Source organism: Staurois parvus, unplaced genomic scaffold, assembly GCF_062004578.1.
Source record: "Staurois parvus isolate SC_StPar_1 unplaced genomic scaffold, SC_StPar_1.0 ptg000282l, whole genome shotgun sequence".
NCBI classification, from domain to species: domain Eukaryota; kingdom Metazoa; phylum Chordata; class Amphibia; order Anura; family Ranidae; genus Staurois; species Staurois parvus.
The window spans coordinates 11256730-11278510 of record NW_028318078.1 but is presented as its reverse complement, the minus strand read 5'-3'; the positions used below and the strand labels follow the sequence as shown (position 1 = coordinate 11278510).

Genomic DNA, 21781 nt, shown 5'->3' with positions numbered 1-21781 from the left:
CTCATTATTATAAAAACTACTTTATCTTCACTGTAAAAAACAGAAAGTGTGTTATTTCCAGCATTACCAGGTGAAGGAAGAAAAGTTCTAAGAAAGAAAACTAGTGTAGCCACCACATATAGGCATTGTTATGCTGTAACATATTAAATGATTTTGTGGGGTTTAGATATGTTTTAAAGTGTAAACAGTACTGAGCAGGGTGAATACACATTGAGGGTATGCAGTGTTGTGCAACAAAAAAATAAATAAACATAAATTATGCAGCGCTAAGAGTTAAATATTAAGATAGATGATAAAATGTACATAATATACATGTGCAAAAAAGGCAAAATTACTTGGTGCTAAAATCGGTAATGTGTAGCTATAACCAAAGTCCTGAAGATAAGGTGCATATAGTGACAATGGTGCCAAAGTCAGTCTAGCCCGTGGTGTCAGACAATATTAAAAAACAATCTGTGACATCTGTGGCTGGAAAAGTAAATGTTGATTGCACTAACCAGATAGCGCAATTTATTGCGCATTGGAGTAAATAGGACCTACTCCTGGTCGTCTGGATCTGGAACACTGCAACGTGAATGATCACCAGGTCAACAGCATCCAGGTACTATGCATCCAATGATAGAGAGCTCGTCTCCAGGTATTCCATCGTCAGCCATCAGAGGGATGTTATATGCTCTCATATGCCAGGAATCACTTTAAGGGAGGGGCTCACAGGACAAAACAACCCCAGAAGAGGAGTCTCCGATAGTGTAGTATTTTATTAAAATGTAATATAAAGACAGGTAAACAACTTACATAAAATTCCAAGATGGCCACCGGTCAGTCAAAGGGACCATGCGGGCTAAGGTCACTGTGTAGGAGCACCTCCCTAACGAGTTTCGTGTGAATACACTTTTTCAAAGGGAGTGTGCCTACTACTGAAGCCTCCTATTTATAGTGAGTGGTGCTCCTAGTCTGTATGAGGTGTTGGCGTCATTTAAATCTTACTGCGCATGCGCGGAATGCTGTATGATGCTTTCGTGTCATTTAGATGCTACTGCGCATGCGCAGGATGAATACTGCACCGTGTGATGTTCCCGCGTTATCGCTGGCCTCTCGCGCATGGGCAGTATGTGCACGCCAGCCATTTTGCCGAAGTCCGTCCACCGCTAGCATGGATAGAGGACATCTCGAGGAGAAGGTTCCATTTAGGATATACTTAATGAGAAGCAATCCCCAATCAACATTGAATATTCAATAATGTATATATGCTGTATGAATCTAGCGATCCAGAGGATAAATAAGAGCTGTGAAGTAATAGAAGTTGGAATGAACAACTAAAGCTAAAGTGTAAGAACTAGTACCAGAGGGGTTTAAGCTGGATTTTCTTGTGGATCTACAGGTGAAAAAGGAACCTCTCGCCAGATGGCTCTATACTGCTGCGTAAAAGGTGGAAATAGGTACAATCAATATATAAAACTGAAAACAGATATACAGAGATCTGCCTATAAATAATAATAATATCTATTTAAATCATAAAATATATAGATAACTATAGGCAACGATATAGGAGATAAGATATGCAGATGGTGAGATATAATACAAAAGAAGTGCCATAACCATTCCAATTGGGTCACATAATTTCAAATTAATCGACCCAATAAAAATAAAAATTAGAACATTAGTACATAAGCATGTAGAAATATGGAAAATATATAAAATATATATGGCTAGTGCCTAAAAAATGAATATTAAAAGAGGCATCCTAAAATACATTTTTCCAATATAGTCTGAGCGATGGTGCCAAGATATAGCAGCGTGTAAAAATAAAAAATAATAGATAATAAAACCTGAGCGGTTGTATCAAAAACATCAGAATAATATAAATATCCATATTAACCTTATGTCATACATTAGAAAGGAAAAACATCCCTTATAAGGTTAAGATGGGGGATGTTCGATCATAAGCGTAATTCCATGAGGGGGTGTGATAAATATGTTGAAAGTTGTATATAAAAATAAAAATAAAAAGAGATAACTAAAATGTGCAACCTAAAAACAAAGAAGAGATCAGCTAGTATCTATAAAGCAGTTAATGTCCAAATCTATGTTTAGCCCTTGTGGGGAAAGTGTTTGTAATATAAATATCCATTTTGTTTCCAACATAGAGACAGCTCTCCGTTTATATGTTCCTCTCCAATGTTTCTTTATTATATTAATACCCGTGAACCTTAGGGAATGTGTGTTTGGCAAAAATGCATAGACAGAAAATGTTCCCTGAAACCCTTTTTTATGTTAAGTGTTCGCGTAGTCGATCTCTAAGTCTCCTGGTTGTTCTACCAATACACTGTTTGCCGCACAAACATTCCAACAGGTAGACCACATGTGTGCTATTGCATGTGATAGTAGACTGTATATCATAAAACCTGCCTGTTATATTAGAACGGAAAGTCATAACTGGGCTCTTGTGAATGCTGTTACATACACATAGCATGCATCTGTTACATGGAAAGAATCCCTTGCGGTTAAAGAAGAATGATATTTGCTTCGGAGGGTTAACTATATTGGGAGCCAGTTTGTTTCTCAAGGAAGGTGCTTTACAGTAAGTGATTTCAGGGGAGTCAGGTAAAAAACTGCCTAGAACTGGATCATTTTTTAAAATAATCCAGTTCTTCTTGATAATTTTAGCTATGTCTTTATGCTGGGTTGAGAAATTAGTGATAAATGGACAGCATCTCTCCGTTTGGACTCTTTTTTTGGGAATGAGAAGATCTGCTCTGTTGATACTACCAACTCTTTTAATCTCAGTTTCAAGGATGGTCGCATCATACCCTTTTTCAATGAACCTCTGTTTAAGGATGTTGGATTGGAACACATAATCCTCCTTCTTGTCACAGTTCCTGTATGTATATAAAAATTGGCCTCTCGGAATGTTATCCAACCAACTAGGGTGGTGACAACTATCTTTCGGGATAAAGCTACTTCTATCAGTTGTCTTAAAATAGCTTTTGGTTAAAATTCTGGAACCGTCACTATAAAGTGTTAGGTCCAAAAAGTTAATTTCATAATGATCGTACTGGAAGGTAAGTTTGATGTTGAGGTTGTTGTAATTCAGAGTAGTAAAAAAATGTTTAAATATAAGCTCATCTCCCTTCCAAAAAAGCAAAATATCATCGATGTATCGACGATAAAATGGTAGGTGTGGCAAATCCCAAGAGTATATTAAGTCCTACCTCCCAACGTGCCATGAATAGGTTAGCTAGACTGGGTGCAAACTTGGCTCCCATGGCGACGCCAGTGATCTGTAAATAATACTTTTTGCTAAACCAAAAATAATTATGATTCATGGCAAAATTTAATAATTCCAATATGAAGTTTTTTTGTAGATTAGGTAGATCCTCAGCAGTATTGAGGTAATATGCAGTGGTGGCCAATCCATCAGCATGATTGATGTTACTGTATAGAGCAGCAACATCTGCTGTAACTAGAAAAGTAGGGTGTCTTAGTTTAACTTCTCTTATGTCCGTCAAGACTTGTTTAGTGTCTTTGAGGAAAGATGGGGTAGTGCAAACTAGGGGTTGGAGGAAAAAATCTATATATTCCCCCACACGGGAGCAGAGAGAGCCTATACCGCTTACTATTGGGCGGCCTGGGGGGTTGACAGGGTCTTTATGGGCTTTGGGCAAACAGTAGTGTATAGGTAACTTAGGAACCATAGGGCAGAGATAGTCCTTCTCCTTTTTATTAAGAATACCAGTGTCAAACCCTCTTTTCAATATTGCCTTTAGGTCGGATTACCAAATCATTATTTTCTAATAAATTCTTTACCATTATGTCAGTCTGTTTTTGATTGTAATGCTGATTATATCTAGTCTTGATTTTAATATTGTCAGGAATGGACTCGCCAATGGTGGTGGGACTCACCTGCCTTGTGGGCTGCAGTACCAAGGCTGGCCAGCAGGTGCTCTCAGCAGCCAGAATCTCACTCCTGCAATCAGGCCATCACCTGAGGCTGATTGCTGGAGGTGTATTTAAGCAGGACCAGGCCTGTGATCAGTGCCTTGGTGTATGTTTCCCATGAGCCCCTGTACCTGCATTCTGTCTGCTTCCTGATTCTGCTTTGATCCTGACTCTGAACGAACTCCGCCTGTCCTGACCTCGGCTATTCCTGACCACTCTTCCGCTCGCTCCTGGTACCCTCTTTGCCCGTTTGCTACCGACCCGGCCTGCCCGACTACGTTTGATTGTATATATGGTTATCTGTTGAAGGTTGGGTTGTTTGCACTGTGTTATGTTTACCTTGTACTGCGTTTGTGTTGTTTAGTCTTTTAATAAATTGTCTTGTTTACTCTATACCTGAAGCCTGCATTTCCCTGTGTCAGTCCACACACCTCTGGTCATACCCGGAGCCCTGACAAATATTCTCGAAATCTTTGAGGACCATATTTTTAAAAATGTTAATATGGGAATGTGCTGGAGGGTTGAAGAGCGAGGCATTTTTTAAATTCGAGGTCTTAAACCCACCTAGGTTAGGGTTAATTTCGTGGGCCGGGGGTTATTCAAGAAGTACCTCTTAAAGGATAACCTTCTTGTAAACCTGTGAACATCAATAAAGGTATTGAACTTATTAAGTTTGGCTGGTGGAGCAAACTACAAACCTTTATTTAGTAGATTTAATTCTGGATCTGTTAGTGTTTTACTATTCAAATTGAAAATTCCTGTATTGTTTACATCTTTCTTCTTTTGTCTGTTGATCCATATTCCTCCTCTCTTTCCTCTTGTCTTATGCCTCGTTTTATCCCTGGGCCTTTTCCTAAAAAAGGATTGGGTTCAGCATGTTTATGAGATCTAGATGAGTTATTGTTACTTGGATCTCTGTAGTTCTGATTAGTGTTCCTATTATAAGGATAGGGGGGGTTTTGCTATTGTGGGTACCTCGTATCAGGACGTGTACTTCTTTGTTGTATATTGTTGTGATAACCATTCCTTGAGGGGGTTTGGTGGTAAGGCCTGTTGTGAAAATCCTGTGGACGATAGTCATAATGTTGATTAGGGAAACCATTCTGTTCCCTGGGATCTCTCCATCTATTGTTCCTGGATGATGATCTAGGTCTAAAATTTAGTCTATGGGATTTGAAATGGTAGGGCCTGGATGATCTCTCAATCCTGTAATATTGTCTATATTCAGATTGGGGGTGGTTATTCCTATCATCCTTATAGGGACTATATCCATCTTCTAACGCCCCAAACCTGTTATAGGTGGGTATATGAAAATCCGGTTTGGGTGTGGCGTATGAGAATTTCCTATGTTTATCAACAGGGGTATTTAGAGGTTTAAATCCTCTTCTCGGTAAAATACCGTTACTTGTATTGTTAGTGGGTGGGTGTGCGTTATTAACTTCCAAATTGGCTGTAGAGACAAAATCATAATTCTTAGCTTCCCACTTGAAAACAGATTTTTCCTTATAATCATTAAAATCTCTAGTATATTTCTTCTTTTTCTTAAATTTTTGTCCTTTTTCTGTTTTCTCAACAAGTAATTTGAGTTTATCTGATTCTTGTTTATATTCATCCTTGTCCATGAAAGGATCAAGTGTTTCCCTTGTTTTATTAATTTCTTTATCTAAACGGGCAAGCTTTTGCTTTTTTCTGAGGATAAGAAATTTTAATAGTTCCAACCCCATGTTGTTAAAAAATAGATACCATTCAGTTTCACTATTGGTATCATCTGTTTCTGGTGGTACCTCCCACCTTACTGATCTGGGTACCATCCCCTCTTTGATGTATTTCTCTAAGAAAGAGATATCCCATAGGGTGCGAATCTCAGAGGTGATGTGATTCGATAGATGTGCAAAAAGACCATGGAGATTATTAGGTTCTTTTTCATAGATAAATACATCGTCAGATATTGCAGACCTTTTAGATCTATATTCAAAGATATCCATGGTGTATCAAGGTTTAAACCTTTGTGGATATAAATGTATCAATAATGTTGAGGACTTGTGTAAAATGGTAGAGAGCACCCTATGACGGAATACCTGGATACGAGCTCTCTATCATTGGACGCATAGTACCTGGATGCTGTTGACCTGGTGATCATTCACGTTGCAGTGTTCCAGATCCAGACAACCAGGAGTAGGTCCTATTTACTCCAATGCGCAATAAATTGCGCTATCTGGTTAGTGCAATCAGCATTTACTTTTCCAGCCACAGATGTCACGGATTGTTTTTTAATATTGTCTGACACCATGGGCTAGACTGACTTTGACACCATTGTCACTATATGCACCTTATCTTCAGGACTTTGGTTATAGCTACACATTACCGGTTTTAGCACCAAGTAATTTTGTCTTTTTTGCACATGTATATTATGTACATTTTATCATCTATCTTAATATTTAACCCTTAGCGCTGCATATTTTACGTTTATATATTTAGGAGGAGGTTTTTGAGGTATTGCCTTTTATGCTAGCAGCTTCTTATCATTTACCATCATTTGCTCTACCCAGCGCTCGTTCACAATTTTTATTCAACACAAAAAATAAATATGAGACATCCGCAGCACCTTCAGTAAATCTGCATCTACTGCTTCAGTCTTCAGTAACAGCAGCAGATCAAAGTGAGAGGAGGTCCCCTTCTTTGCTTTGCCCATCACTCTCCTTCCCTACTCTGGACTTACCCTCAGTCTAAGCTCCTGCTGTATATGATCTCCTAATTAATAAGTTTAGAGAGGGGGAAAGTTTGTTCTGAAAATTATGTATCTGTAGGGTTATCTGATTCTGTACTGAGGTTTCTGTGTGTGTGTGTGTGTGTGTGTGTGTGGGGGGGGGTTGTCTGTACTAAGGGTTGTGTATTTGGTGGGAGGGTGTCTGTACTGAGGGTTGTGTACCTGCAGGAGATGGGAATGTCTGTACTGGGGATGGGGGCATGAATTAATGTACTTAGGAATCTGTATTGGGGAGTAGGGTGTCTGTATTGAGCGGTCTTTCCCACTGTTAACGCAATTTGACCACATCCATAATTTGCCGTGGCATGCTGATCATGCCGTTTTATATTTTCAGGCCATGTTTTTTGAGGGAGGACGTAAAAAAATGACTGGTCCCAGGCTCCAGATATGCTAGGTACTCCACTGACCGTAGGTTCACCTTTTAGAAAAAAAAAGGTGTACTTACCTCTGTGTGTGATAAGCTGTCAATGCCCATGAACTCTGTTGCCATCCACTAATTTAAGGGGAGAGTTGCTGCCCCTGTGTGATGTCATGGCTCTAGTTGTCTCTGGGTAATAACAATTTATGGAGGGGCTCCTAAGAAATTTAAATATACACTTTCCTAGATGGTCAAGCTGCTTCTCAATACAATCACACTAGAAAATAACTATTACTATTGTAGCGCTTACTCCCGTAGGAGCCACTGTAAATTTGCCCAGGTTTTTTCCCAGTGAATTGCCCCACAGCCAGGCACATGAACCAAGTCACTCTTTTCCACAATTACCAGTCTAGGAGTGTTGTTTTTGTTGTTTTTTTTTTTTTGGAGAACTTGGATAGAGATGAGGGAATGGAGTAGGATACTCCAAAAACAGAAACTATGCACAAATTGAGGACAGCAAACTCCTTTCTGTAAGGTTGAAGCAGAACTCCTTGCATATAGCTAACTGTGCTTTTGGCTTGTAGTAGTACAGTAAAAGCACACATGCTTCCTTCTTTAGAGCAACAAGATCCGTAACAGCACACAGATTTCTTTCTTGAGAGCAAACAAGAGCAGAGTCCCTTCACAGTGAACTAGGCAGATTAAGCTCTTCAGACACCAGCCTATGGCATCTGTAGCAAACGCACAGCTGACTCTCTAGCACCAGAGGGGTATAGGGTAGTAGCAGCCCAAGAGTCTCTAAGATCTCTCAGCAGTCTGTACTCACAAGAGGTCCAGGGACAGCTGGTTGCCTCCTTCCAACTTCGAAGTGACACTTTCCTCCAGTGATACCAGACTAGATCTTCAGTGGACATCCCCTCAATCAGTTCTCACCAGATTCATCATCTAGGCCCTTAGGTTGCCCACCTGAGACCTTCCGAACAGTAAGAACATGGCAGGATAGCCCAAGGCAGCAAGCAGCCCCCCTTAGGCTGTGTTCCTCTCCTACAGGAAAAGACCCAGAGCTTAGTTTGCTCAGAGAATATATACAGATACCCTGCATCCCTCCAGGGATTGGCCAGGGCTGTATAGATATTCATGATGCCCTCCGCTTAGCTCCACACCTATAATCCAGAAAGTTCTACTGATTTCTGGAAAGCAGAGGGAGCTACCAGACTGATAGCAGCAGAGAACACTGAACAGACCTAACTAATCAACTACATTCCCACTGAGTACAGTAAGGCAAGCTAAATTTACCTGACAAAAATACACACAGCTCCACACAGCTGAACACAGTGAGCCAGCACTAAATTTAACTAATTCTAGCACCTACCTAGGAGGGTGCTACATTGTAAAACAATAACACCCCAGTATTCAACCCAAAGTAGCAGGCTCCACTACCACTGCTCACTTTTTCAACAGTCTTGGTTGACTGGTGACACTTAAAGGTAAATTGCCAGTTTCACAAAACTAATCCACCATGTATAAAGATATAAGTAGAAGGCAAAATCCACAGAAAGTCCTCAAAGTAACTATGCCTTAAAATGTATAGGAATAGGACTGAACGGAGCAAAGTTTTTAAGATCGGAAGATTCATAGGTTCACAGTAAGAATTTTTTTTGTTAAAAAAGAAGTAATCAAAACCACAAATAAAATAGAAAGATTAGTAATAAATAAAGAATAAATAAGTAAGTAAAAGAAGGAAAGGGGGGATTAAAAGGCGAAGAAAAGGAAGGGGGAAGAAGGAGGTAATATACCTAGAAGAAGTAAATGTGGAAATAAAAATGGAAAACATACCTATTCAAAGCTCTAGGGCATGATTCACAACACTTTTCTCTCCTAGCAAGCAGAGAGACGTGGGCCCCATCCCTCACTGGGGTATAAATATGTTTTATGATCTGAACTTGAAGTGTGTCAACTCTGGAATTATGTTCATACACACACGCCTGCCTTTACACACACATGAACTTTAATGGCATCCTAGTCTTAGTCCATAGGGTTCCATATTGAGTTGGCCCACCTTTGCAGCTATAACAGCTTCCATTCTTCTGGGAAGGCTAGCCACAAGGTTTAGGAGTGTGTCTATAGGAATGTTTGACCATTCTTCCAGAAGTGCATTTGCGAAGCCTGGCTCGCAGTCTCTGCTGTAATTCATCCCAAATGTGTTCTATCGGGTTGAGGTCAGGACACTGTGCAGGCCAGTCAAGTTCTTCCACCCCAAACTCGCTCATCCATGTCTCTAAGGACCTTGCTTTGTGCACTAGTATGCAGTCATGTTGGAACAGGAAGAGGCCACTGTTGCTGTGCAAATCTGAAGGCCACATGAAGTTTCAAGGTCTTTAGCTATTGATTCTGCAGACAGTTGGAGACTTCTGCGCACCGTGCGCTTCAGCATGCACTGACCCCGCTCTGTTATTTTACGTAGCCTTTATGTTTTATCTGTGTTGCATGATGTCATTCAATGGGGATCTCTTAAAATGACAACTTGGACACCTAATAGCCTCACATTTAAAGACCCTCCTGTACTATGCTAGGTAGTCTTATTGGTCCTAGATTCAAGTAAGCTGGGTAATAAATAGATCCCTAAAGTAGTTTCGTTTTCAAAACGCCATTCCATTCTCTATGTAGCTTGATAGCAAGCATCCTTACCCAATATAAAAATGTATCTTCTTATAATCCCTTTATTAGTTTAATCTTGGCCATGTGTTTGATAGAAAATACATTTTCATGTTTTAGTTTAAATTTTTTCTTTATATGTATTTTTTGAAAATGTATTTGTATTACATTCAAAATGAATAAAAATATATTAAATATACAACATTTTATTCATTTTTTTAATAATTACATCATCCCTGCCTCTCCCAAAACTCAATAGATCCTCCAATTGTTTTTTTTTTAGCATGTTGATATGTGTATTTTACATGGTCATTGTTGTAACCACTATCCAAAAATTGTAAGGTCCTAAAATATGTACAATTCTGTCTTATGCTTATAAATTGTCACTGTGGTATGGCCCTAATTCCATTTTTAGGTGGCAACACCTGGCATGCAATAATGAATTCCCAGCTATAGGTTTCCCATATTTCTCCACAACTACCCTCTTCTCATCTGCCCACCTTATCATAGTCATCTTCAAAAAAATGTAACTCTTCTTTCTCTTCATTTGTTGAAATTCATATATTGCACCAATTAAGAGCATTGGGATTCCCCATCAACTATGAACCCCAACACACAAATTATTAATTATATTTGCAATATAAGTGAAATGGTATTATGCAGCAAAACATTACTTGGATCCATACAGCTATGTTAGAGCCCTTGAATCATTTCTGAATCTTAATCAAATTATTCTACTGAAATCTTCAATGTACTGCATTCTCTTGTGGATTTATCTGGAAAAAAAAGTCTTTAGAATAATATGTAGTTTATGATATGACAATGAATAGTTAATCAGCCTAGAAACTCCACTTTAAATACAGTATTTGTAATTGCTGTCCTATAAGAAGGGTGTACTGAGAAGACGATAGCTCATTTACGGCCTTTTCTAGGTCATCTCACCAGGCTTAAGCAGGTGATAAAATGTGCTGGGATGATGCTTCATATACTAGCTTTAAATTATTCCCCATGTATTCTCTCATTATTAATAAGTTATTCTTATGTGCCAAATTAAAAAGCTTCCCAAACATCACAAACAATATCCCACCAAAAAGAATATTAGCGGGTTTGATTTCTCTTTTCATAAATCTGCCTGGAAGATATTCTTATAAAAGGAAAGAAGATCAAGCTCAGAAAGAAAGCGAATGCATAGACTCCACTGCGGATGAGGGAAGGAGATGGCGACTTTTTAATTCTGACGATTCTATATTTGGTCAAGAAAAAAGATTAAGGATCAGAAATTCCTTGAGAGTAGGGAATGATTGTAGTCGCTGCTTCAGGTATATCTTCACAAGAAAAGAATATATTATATTGCGACACCAATGCAATTCTGGCTCACTGTAAAAAAATACTGTTGTCCATAGCAACCACTCTTGTCATGCTCGCTTATCCCAATTGGAAAAATAAAGCATGAAATATTACTTGTTGCTTTGACGCAATTTTTTAACAGCATCAGTGAATGGAATTATTTTTTTTCCATGATACTATGTTATTTTGCCACTAAAGGGCAATATGGGTATAAAAAATAACTGCCTTTAGCAAGACATAGCATAACACATTGCAATTACATCCACTGCTATTTCTCTTCCTGAATACTTAACACCTAATCCAACACATAACATACAGTAGGCCCCTAACACTTAACTTTACCAAGATTAAACACTTAGCCCTAATACTTGAAGTGAACCCTTAAAGACCAACTCCAAGATTTATTTAAAAATAACATTTATAATATAAATAATAAAAATGCTGATTTTTGCTGCCATACTCACCCTTTCTCTAGCACTGTTCTTGCAGATTCTCTGTTCCATAGTCCAGCACCATTCCTGATAATTATTGTTGGTTGAACTAGGTGGACTTTTTTCAACCAGACTAACAATGTAACCATGTACAATGACCAAGGTATCTATACTGAAAATGTTGGGAAAAAATACTGTGGAGGTTGCTTTGGAATTTAACACTAGCCTGCCCTCAACATTCAACTCTTAAAGTGGCTCCTACAAGCTAATCCTAATACCAATATAACTTAACTCTTTTTTTAAAGACCTTACACTAATCAATTCCTATTCTGCATACTCACCCTATCTGGCAACCTTCTTGACAAATAATTACTGTATATGCATAATATATTTCAATGTACAGTGTGCTAAATAAATGATGAGATGGTATTTCTGTCTATTTTATCTCTCCATAGGAATCTATGGAGATACCACTTAGTTGAAAGACAACAGTATCTTGGCTTTTCATGATAGCAAATAGGCTAGGGTGACAAATAAACTCTCCTCCACTTCAAACTAGATTGAGATATACTGTATGTCATTGACTTGCGTGGAACCATATTCCCAAAGACACTTACAGTAGAGTACCATTTACATTTTTTTTGGGCTCACTGCCCACATGGAAGAAAAATATATTTGAAATATATTTTTAAAATATTCTTCCCAAATATATTGTCATATATATGAAATGCTACAATTTTGGTCATATGCAATACATTTCAAAATATATTTATATATATATATATATATATATATATATTTATATATATATATATATATATATATATATATATATATATACATATATATACAGTTGCAAGAAAAAGTATGTGAACCCCTTGGGATTACGTGGAGTTTTGCATGAATTGGGCATAAAATGTGCTCTGAACATCATCTAAGTCACAACAATAGAAGAACACAGTCTGCTGAACATAATACTACACAAACATTAGATGTTGCCATGGTTTAATTGCACATAACATGTAAACAGTCACAGTGCAGGGAGGAAAAAGTATGTGAACCTTTGGACTTAATAACTGGTTGACCCTCCTTTGGCAGCAATAACCTCAACCAAACGTTTCCTGTAGTTGCAGATCAGACCTGCACAACGATCTGGAGTCATTTTGGACCACTCCTCTTCACAAAACTGTTTCAGTGTAGCAATATTCTTGGGATGTCTTGTGTAAATCGCTCTCTTAAGGTCATGCCACAGCATTTCAATCGGGTTGAGGTCAGGACTCTGACTGGGCCACTCCAGAAGGCGTATTCTGTGCTGTTGCAGCCATTGTTTTGTTGAATTACTTGCATGCTTTGGGTCATTGTCCTGTTGCATCACCCATCCTCTGCTGAGCTTCAGTTGGCGGACAGATGGTTGTATGTTTTCCTGCAAAATGTCTTGATAAACTCTGGAATTCATTTTCCCATCAATGACAACAATCCGTCCAGGCCCTGAGGCAGCAAAGCAGCCCCAAACCATGATGCTCCCTCCGCCATGTTTTACAGTGGGGATGAGGTTTTGATGTTGGTGTGCTGTTTTCTTTTTCTCCACACAGTGTTGTGTGTTTTTCCCAAACAACTCAATCTTGGTTTCATCTGTCCATAGTATATTTTGCCAGTAGTGCTGTGGAACATCCAGGTGCTTTTTGCAAACTTAAAATGTGCTGCAATATTCTTTTTGGACAGCAATGGCTTCCTTCGTGGTGTCCTCCCATGTACTCCATTCTTGTTTAATGTTTTCCTTATTGTAGATGTGTCAACAAAAATGTTAGCATGTGCCAGAGATTTCTGTAGGTCTTTAGCTGGCACTCTGAGATTCTTCTTTACCTCATGCAGCATTCTGCGCTGTGCTCTTGCAGTCATTTTTACGGGACGTCCACGCCTAGGGAGAGTAGCAACAGTGCTAAACTTTCTCCATTTGTAGACAGTCTGTCTTACTGTGGACAGATGAACATCAAGGCTTTTGGAGATACTTTTGTAACCCTTTCCAGCTTCATGCAAGTCAACAATTCTTGATCGTAGGTCTTCTGAGAGCTCTTTTCTGCGAGGCATGGTTCACATTAGACAGTGCTTCTTGAAACCAGTAAACCCAAAACAGGTGTGTGTTTTTTAAGGGCAGGACAGCTGTCAGCAACACATCCAATATCATCACACTGATTGGAGTCAAGGTTGGCTCACTCCTGGCTCCAATTAGCTCTGGGAGAAGTCATTAAGCTAGGGCCTCACATACTTTTTCCTCCCTGCAATGTGAATGTTTACATGTTATGTGCAATTAAACCATGGCAACATCTAATGTTTGTGTAGTATTATGTTCAGCAGACTGTGTTCTTCGATTGTTGTGACTTAGATGACGTTCAGAGCACATTTTATGCCCAATTCATGCAAAACTCCACGTAATCCCAAGGGGTTCACATACTTTTTCTTGCAACTGTATATATATATATATATATGTATTGAAATATATTTTGAAATATATTGCATATGACCAAAATTGTAGCATTGTAGCATTTCATATATATGACAATACATTTGGGAAGAATATTTTAAAAATATATTTTTCTTCCATGTGGGCAGTGAGCCCAAGAGGACGTAAATGGTACTCTACTGTAAGTGTCTTTGGGAATATGGCTATATATATATACTGCATGTTGAAATGTGTTTTTATTACAAAATATATGAAAAATATTTTTAAAAATATATTTCAAATATACTGTATGCCTAAAAATACAAATTTACATTTTTGGAATGCATTTATAAATATATGTAAAAATATATGTTAAAATGACTTAATTTTTCTTTTAAAAAACAATCTGAAGAATATATAAAAAAACACATTTTAACATGCAATATATATATATATATATATATATATATATATATATATATTGAAATATATTTTAAAATCTATTGAATATGGCCAAAATTGTAGCATTTCAAATATATGGCATATATTTGGGAAGAATATTTTAAAAATATATTTCAAATATATTTTTTTTCCACATGAGTGCAAAGAGCCCAACACTAAAGGTTTCTTTCCCTAGTATGTATATGGTGATGGAGGCCATGACTGTCAAGCTTAGGTAAGCTGCTGATAGGTGTTGTTAGAGGGCTAGAGAAAATGGACTAGTGTACCTTTATGGCCAGAGAGATACAGACATCCAACAATACTTGGAAGTGTCAGATACTGGTGATTCTGCCTGATTTCTTAGCTCTTAAACAGAGTAAGCCATCCAATAGGCAATTGAACAAGTAAGGATAACCACTATTCATTTACATGGAGATAATTAAAAACATTTTCGAATAGGGATAAAATAATAAAACTTACTATATATAAAAGAGAAAAAACAACCATATAGGTTTATTTAAGTGCAAGTGTATGCAATATCAAAACTCAGAAACTACTTCTCCCTCTTGATGTCTCACAACAATATGAAACTTTGCCCATAAGTAAATTTGCTAAACAATCATGCATATTTTCTTCTAATCTCAATGCCTGTTAAAGTATGAATGGGATTTAGTAGGCTAAATCACTGTATCACAAACTATTTTAATTTTTTTAAAATAAAATACTCTTTTTCACCTTCAATATGCATTTATTGGCAATCCAGGCAAATTCCTTGTGAGGGCAACAGTGGGCCATGCTTGCATAGTGTTTGTTTAAATGGCCACTTGTAATCCTCATTGGAAGCCCATGTGACATGGTGGCAAACCAGGGGCACAATTAGGAGAAAACAATAGAGCACTGGCTCCACCAATAACAGGAAGTGCCCGAATAAGGACATTCATGGCAGGATCACCAGGTAATATTTTAATGAAAGCTCTAGATCTAAAAATAATGAAAATTAACCTGACATGTTAAGGCTTAGATGAGATTTTAGTGATTAGGCTCACATATGAATTAAATAATCTAGATAACACACCTCGAACAAGAATAATTGAGCAGAAAGGTCAAACAAAAAATAAAGGCAGCAACAGAGCAGACATTCCATGTAAAATGCAATCTATAGCTCACCTTTTACACCAAGACACACTTGGGGCTTTTGGTCCGGGTGGGTGGTGGACATAGTACAGCTCTAATTGCCTCATCAAACACTGTCTTTAGTCCACGTTGTGTGAGAGCTGAACACTCTAAATACTTCACAGCCTCTGCAGAGACAGGGAAAAAATGTTAATAAAAGAGCAGCAAAGCTGTTGGATCATGAATAGAAAGCTGGGAGACAATACAAAAGACAAAAACAGAAAGCGATACAAGGAGGGTGTCAAGAAAGAAAGAAGCAGATACGTGATCAGGATAGAAGCAGTCTGGTTGCTTTCAGTCATTTATTATGGAAGCAGGGTTGTTTGTTGGCGTATTTGTATTCAATCCTTGTCTTTACTGAACCCAAAATAAGATCATTAACCATTCTTCTCAGCAACATCATTGCTCTCTCAATTTCTAATGTTCACAATAGGTTTTCTGTCACCTTTCTTGCTTGTCCTTGATGTTAGCTAACGATTGAATACATGTAACAAATAAACAATATTATCTCCTTGATATCCTTATTGTTTCAATTTTAGGTTAACACTAGATGTCCTAAACTGTATGTGTAAAAGCTCAGCCCTCAGTTGATATTCCATTTACAGGTGGACTCAGGTCCTCTCAATATAGATGTTTATGCAGCCACGAGATATCCCACCACACATCTTGACTTTTTCTGCTTTTCTAGTTGGGGAATTGATGACATTTCAGAATACAATATCACCTTTACTTATGTTTCAGGTTAATACAGAAAAGTTTACACTGCATGCCTTTAAGCAGAACTATACTGTATATCAGCACCACAAAGCAAAATTGCTATTTAATTTATTTTTAATATTCAAAGTACAGTCCCCCATCCATCCTTGTCTTCATGGTTTATTTTGCTAAGTAATCACTTTGAAAACACCCCCTAGTATTTCTGTCTATAGCCATCTTGAGTAAGGGCAGATGATTCATGTAGCATTGACTTCCTGGAATCCATCTGCCCTTAGTTCAGGCATACAAGCAGGAGGGTGTGCTTAGCTGAGAAAACCCCTCCATAAGACTCCTGGTATATATGACATCATTTGCTTAGGCAAGAAACCAGGAAGAAACTGAAGAAACATACAAAAATAGTTTAAAACAAGTAAAAATTATATAGTTTCCTAACTATTTACGAATGCTAGCAGCATAAGGATTAAAAATATAAAAGTTGTTCATACAGGCAAGCCTACTGTATATTAAGGCTTACCTGTAGGAAAAGTGAATATCTCCTAAACTTGCACCGTTTAAGAGATTTTCACAAAGCATGCAGCCGCTGATGTCACCAACACATGCGTTCTGAAGGGACAGCACAGTGGCTCTGGGCATTCATACTGCCAGAGCCCGTTAACCTGGAAGGAAGACCAGGTGAAGATGGAGGCGCTGGGGAGCTGTGACAGTGCAGTGCTGGAAGGCTCGGTGTACAGGTAAGTCTGTCATAATGTACTAGTATACAGTGTGTGCATTATCACCTAAACCTGCAGGGGGTCCAATATTTTGTCCTTTGTCCAGGGGTTTACCACCATTTTAAACGCTCAATCTACCCAAACAGCTGTTACAATTGTGACTATTTTGTAGCTCTTGGAGACTCCGGCAGTGAGTTTTTATCCCCATCGTTTCTTTCCCTAACACATTTGAAGTTGATGCCATTTCAGAATACAATATTACCTTCAGTTATGTTTCAGGTTAATACAGTAGGGATGAAACTGTATGCTTAACCACTTCAGCTCCAGAAGATTTTACCCCCTTCATGACCAGGCCATTTTTTGCTATATGGCACTGTACTACTTTAAATGTCAATTGCGCAGTCATGCAACACTATACCCAAACAAATAGAGCTTTCTTTTTGTGGTATTTGATCACCACTATTTTTTTTTTATTTTTTGAAGTAAAGTTTTTTACTTTCTGCTATAAAACATATCCAATTAAAAAAAGTGTCTTCATAAATTTTGGCCAAAATGTATTCTGCTGCATGTCTTTGATTAAAAAAAATCTCAATAAGTATATAATGAATGGTTTGTCTGAGAGTTATAACGCATACAAACTATGGGATATACAGTATACTGGCATTTTTTTTATTACTACTAATGGCGGCAATCAGCAATTTTTAATGGGGCTGTGGGAATGTGGCAGGAGTGTAGCGAGTTAAATGTGTGCTTAAGTATGTGTAATGTGTGGAAAGTGTGATGCTTTTACTACTAGATCAATCAGTTTTTCATCCCTGTTTAGCAGGGATGAGAAACTGACAGATCTCTCCCTGTGTACAGAGCTCTGTGTTAAATTTCAGCAGAGAGCTCTGGGCTGTGATCGTACAGAGCCAATCAGCAGATCCTGGGCATGAATCATTGGTCGGGACTTGCTGACAGACACAGACTGTGCACAATCACAGCCGGTGCCAGTGGGGGGGGCTAGCGCATCTGAAACCCAGAAGTAGACGGTAAAGTACCCATATGCCACTTTGCCTACAGCGGCCGCCTTTCCACAGTACAATGCGGGCAGGTGGTCATGAAGAGGTATACCCAAAACAGCTGTTAGAATTATTACCTTTTTGTAGCTCTTGGGGGCTCCAGCAGTGGGTTTTTACCCATCATTTATTTCCCCAACACCTTTGGAGTTTCTTCGGAGCTGCTGCATTTTCCATTATCTACAGTTTATGAAAATCTATCAGGTGCCGGGATCTCTCTCTCTTTCTGCATTTTTCCACCTTCTGTCCCCCGAGACCCTAACTATAATTATTTATTACAGGTATTTATATAGCACCATCCATTTACACAGCACTTTACATATATATTCTACAATACAATGCCCCTAACTCATATTCATTCATAAACATACTAGGGCCAGTGTAGACAGAAGCCATGTACCTACCAGCATGTCTTTGGAGTGTGGGAGGAAACAGACACAGGGAGAACATGCATATTCCAGGCAGATGGTGCCGTGGTTGGGATTATGAACCTATGACCCAAGTGCCAGGTGGAAGGGCAAACCACTTAGCCACTGTGCCACCCCAGGCAATAACAGGCAATTATTGGGTTCTCATGCTTTGCAGTATTACAAGCATATCTAGCCAACCACGCTGTGCCTTCATCAGTTGGGGAGCTGATAGGGCACGCTGGCAATGACAGTTCCACAGCAGCTGAAAATTCACATGATGCCTGTCTTTACCTTTACAGATATAACAAGGCAGGTAGTGGACTAACTTATTACAGATAAAACAGAAGCATCACATGTGGTTAAAATATTTGACTGAATGATGCATAAAAAGATGAGCCATAATAGAACTAACAGCAGGACATGTTTTAAATACAATGAAAGGGATCCCTTACACCAGTAAGGACCATCTGGTCATGCAGTTGCTGCATCTAGCCCCCATGCGCTACCTCCTGGACTTTCCTGTGTTACAGAAGCATACTGCAAATATTAATGAATTTTGTTAATATTGATTTTCTTCTCTACCTACACCCACAGAATTCTGCAAGAGTGGAAAATGGAGTCAGAACCTAAAGCAGCTCTGCAATGTACTTGATACTGTAATGTGGTACATTGCCATTTATCAATATTCTTTACCTTATGAATGTGCCGCGGTGTTCTCGGCTAATAGTCACCTTGGCTAATGTGTGTATGATGCGCTGTGTTAATTCATGTGTTATAGCAACATAATAAAATACAGTAGATATGTGTGATTGGTGCCTTATATAAAATATCTTGGAAAGCTCAACTGGAGAAATAACCAGTATGACTTTTTAAATATTTTAAATAGTCATATTGTTTTAGAGAGGCTTCCATTCAATGACAAACTGTAAAGCATTATACTCGCTGTAATTATTATTTTGTTTACTTATACATTATTAAAGATGTGGATGGGTGATAATCATCTCCTGACATGTATCTTAATCTCTAGCATTTGCTTATGAATCTGCATGGGGAGAGTAACACCATCATTTGACTTTGTTTGGACTGTGTCAGCTGTGCAGAACTTCACACCTATCTATTTTGTTATTTCCTGTAACACCTGAATTAACATAATGCACCATACATGCATTAGTACTGCCATGACGTTCATTTTCATTGCCAACCCAATGCACTAAGGCAATGCATTTCCGATTGACATGGTTTGCAACGCATCATAACACATGGTAATATATTAGAAAAAATATTTGTCTGATTTTTGGTAGGTCAATAAATTAATTAAAACACAACACAAAATAAAATGCATAGGCACATTGGTCTTTCTGACCTCTGGAAATACTTCTTAGTGTGCCAGTTAAAAGAGGACTGTAGATTGGAAAGTTCATAGCAGGCTGAAAGTGTGGGGTTCTACACTCTGGCGGAGCTTCCTTAGCTTCCCTTTCACTGGCTGGATAAATCGATTCTAACCAGGGATGGACTGACTATTTGGAAACACGGGCACTGCCCGAGGGCCCGGGGTCAGTAGGGGGCCCCATAAGATGCCCCTGGTTCCTTTTTCATAGGCTTTTTTGAGTTTGGGCAAGGACACAGGGGCCCCATGATCCCCTATTGCCCGGGGCCCCATGAGTTGTCAGTCCGCCCCTAATTCTAACGCATCCCCTTTTAGGGTCTACTCTCCAAATTTTCCATACAGCCTGCAAACTAACCTCCCTTTCCTTGTCACCTAGCCCTTTAACTTTCATCCGGTTAAACCCTGACTTTATTTCCAGAATGTCAAGCTTATTTCTAACAACTGTTTGGCCTCATGCAGAAGTGTACGCATCCCAATTCTTCTCCAAAGACAAATTGTTAAGTCTTGGGGCCTCTAACACCCTCTCAACGTCTGGTTCAAACATCCAACTCAAACACTTTCTTTCATATTACCCTTCAGACAGCATGTGGGCGAGACCCCCTATGACTTTTGATTCGGTATGTAGAAAAACAAAACCCCAGTGCCATTTTGTTTCAACTATCTATTCTTTTTTGCTTCATGAAAACCAGTCCACCCTGGATTCACCACAACAAGCATGGCCTGTCTGACGATGATTGGGCCACCTTCAATGAGTACGCTCATAAAGGCTCAATCAATGTAGTCATCCAATAGCAATAAAATAAAGACCTGGTGGTATTGTACCTCATTCTTGCTACACACATTTGCCCCTACTGTGCCAGACACATGCTGGAGATGCGGTCAGAGGGAAGGCACATTGCTACACATCTGTCATGTGAATTGCTCCAGCTCTTTTGAAAAGAAGTTCACCAGCTTACCACCGAGGTTTCCACACTGGTCTTGGATTATACACCAGCTCAATATCTTCTACACTGCTCTCTTATCCAGGAAATCCTAGTATGAGTCCTTAGACATGGTGAACGCCACCAGACTTTGCATCCCTGTACACTGGCGCTCCACACACCCTCCAACAGTAGGGGAATGATTTAAAAGACTTATTAATATGAAGAAATGGTAGAACGTATTCATATCTTGCAAGACCGTCTCACCAAATTTGTTGATACATGGGCCTACTGGACCCACTTCAAAACTACCGAGCAGTACAAAGCCTACCTTTAATTTGGTAGTTGTGGCAGGTATTGAAGTGTAACTGAGCTCTAACATGCTCTTCTTTCTGCAGGCAGAGTAGAATGATCGGACTCGTTCCCGCTTACTTTGCTGGGGGGGGTGGTGGAAAAGGTGGGGAGACTGGAGCTATTGCCTACCCTTCCCTCCCTATTTGGTACTTTTGAGTTTTCCGCTGTCATTCTGTGCTTCTCCTCCCTTTTCCCTTCCTACCTACCTTGCCTTCCCCCTTTCACGCCTACCCCACACCTTTTTTTTTTTTGCTCCTTTCTGTGCCTGCTACATTGTCATGCTCCCTTTTTTCCCACTTCTTTTTCTTATATCATAGTTTACAGTAAGTACAATCCCTCCTTCACTCCCCTACACCTCCCAACTTTCTGTGATGGGAAAGAGGGACACCTTTTAGCACAAAGTACTGAAGCAAATGATACACTGCTGCCATACCCCCAATTATGAAGTTCAGAAAAAAGTAAAGTGGTTGTAAAAGCAAGACATTTTTTACCTTAATGCATTCCTTGCATAAGGGTAAAAATGTCCCAGTATTTGTATTCCCCTCCTCGAGTGCTCACTCGATCCAGCGCTGTGCTCATCTCTGCTGGCTCTCTTCTCTCTCCCTGCAATCAAAGAACATAGATTCAACAGTGGGAGCCATTGGCTTCTGCTGTCATCAATCAAACCCTGTCAT

General features: G+C 38.9%; 1 protein-coding gene across 1 annotated transcript in view; it reads right to left on the bottom strand.

Moving 5' to 3' along the window:
• RAC2 (Rac family small GTPase 2) overlaps nt 1–21781 on the bottom strand; it is a 125499-nt gene that overhangs the window by 15680 nt on the left and 88038 nt on the right. Inside the window, exon 6 of the mRNA XM_089681938.1 lies at nt 15546–15679. Coding sequence (XP_089538064.1) covers nt 15549–15679 — 131 coding nt within the window. The 3' untranslated portion in view covers nt 15546–15548. The remainder of the gene's footprint in view (nt 1–15545; nt 15680–21781) is intronic.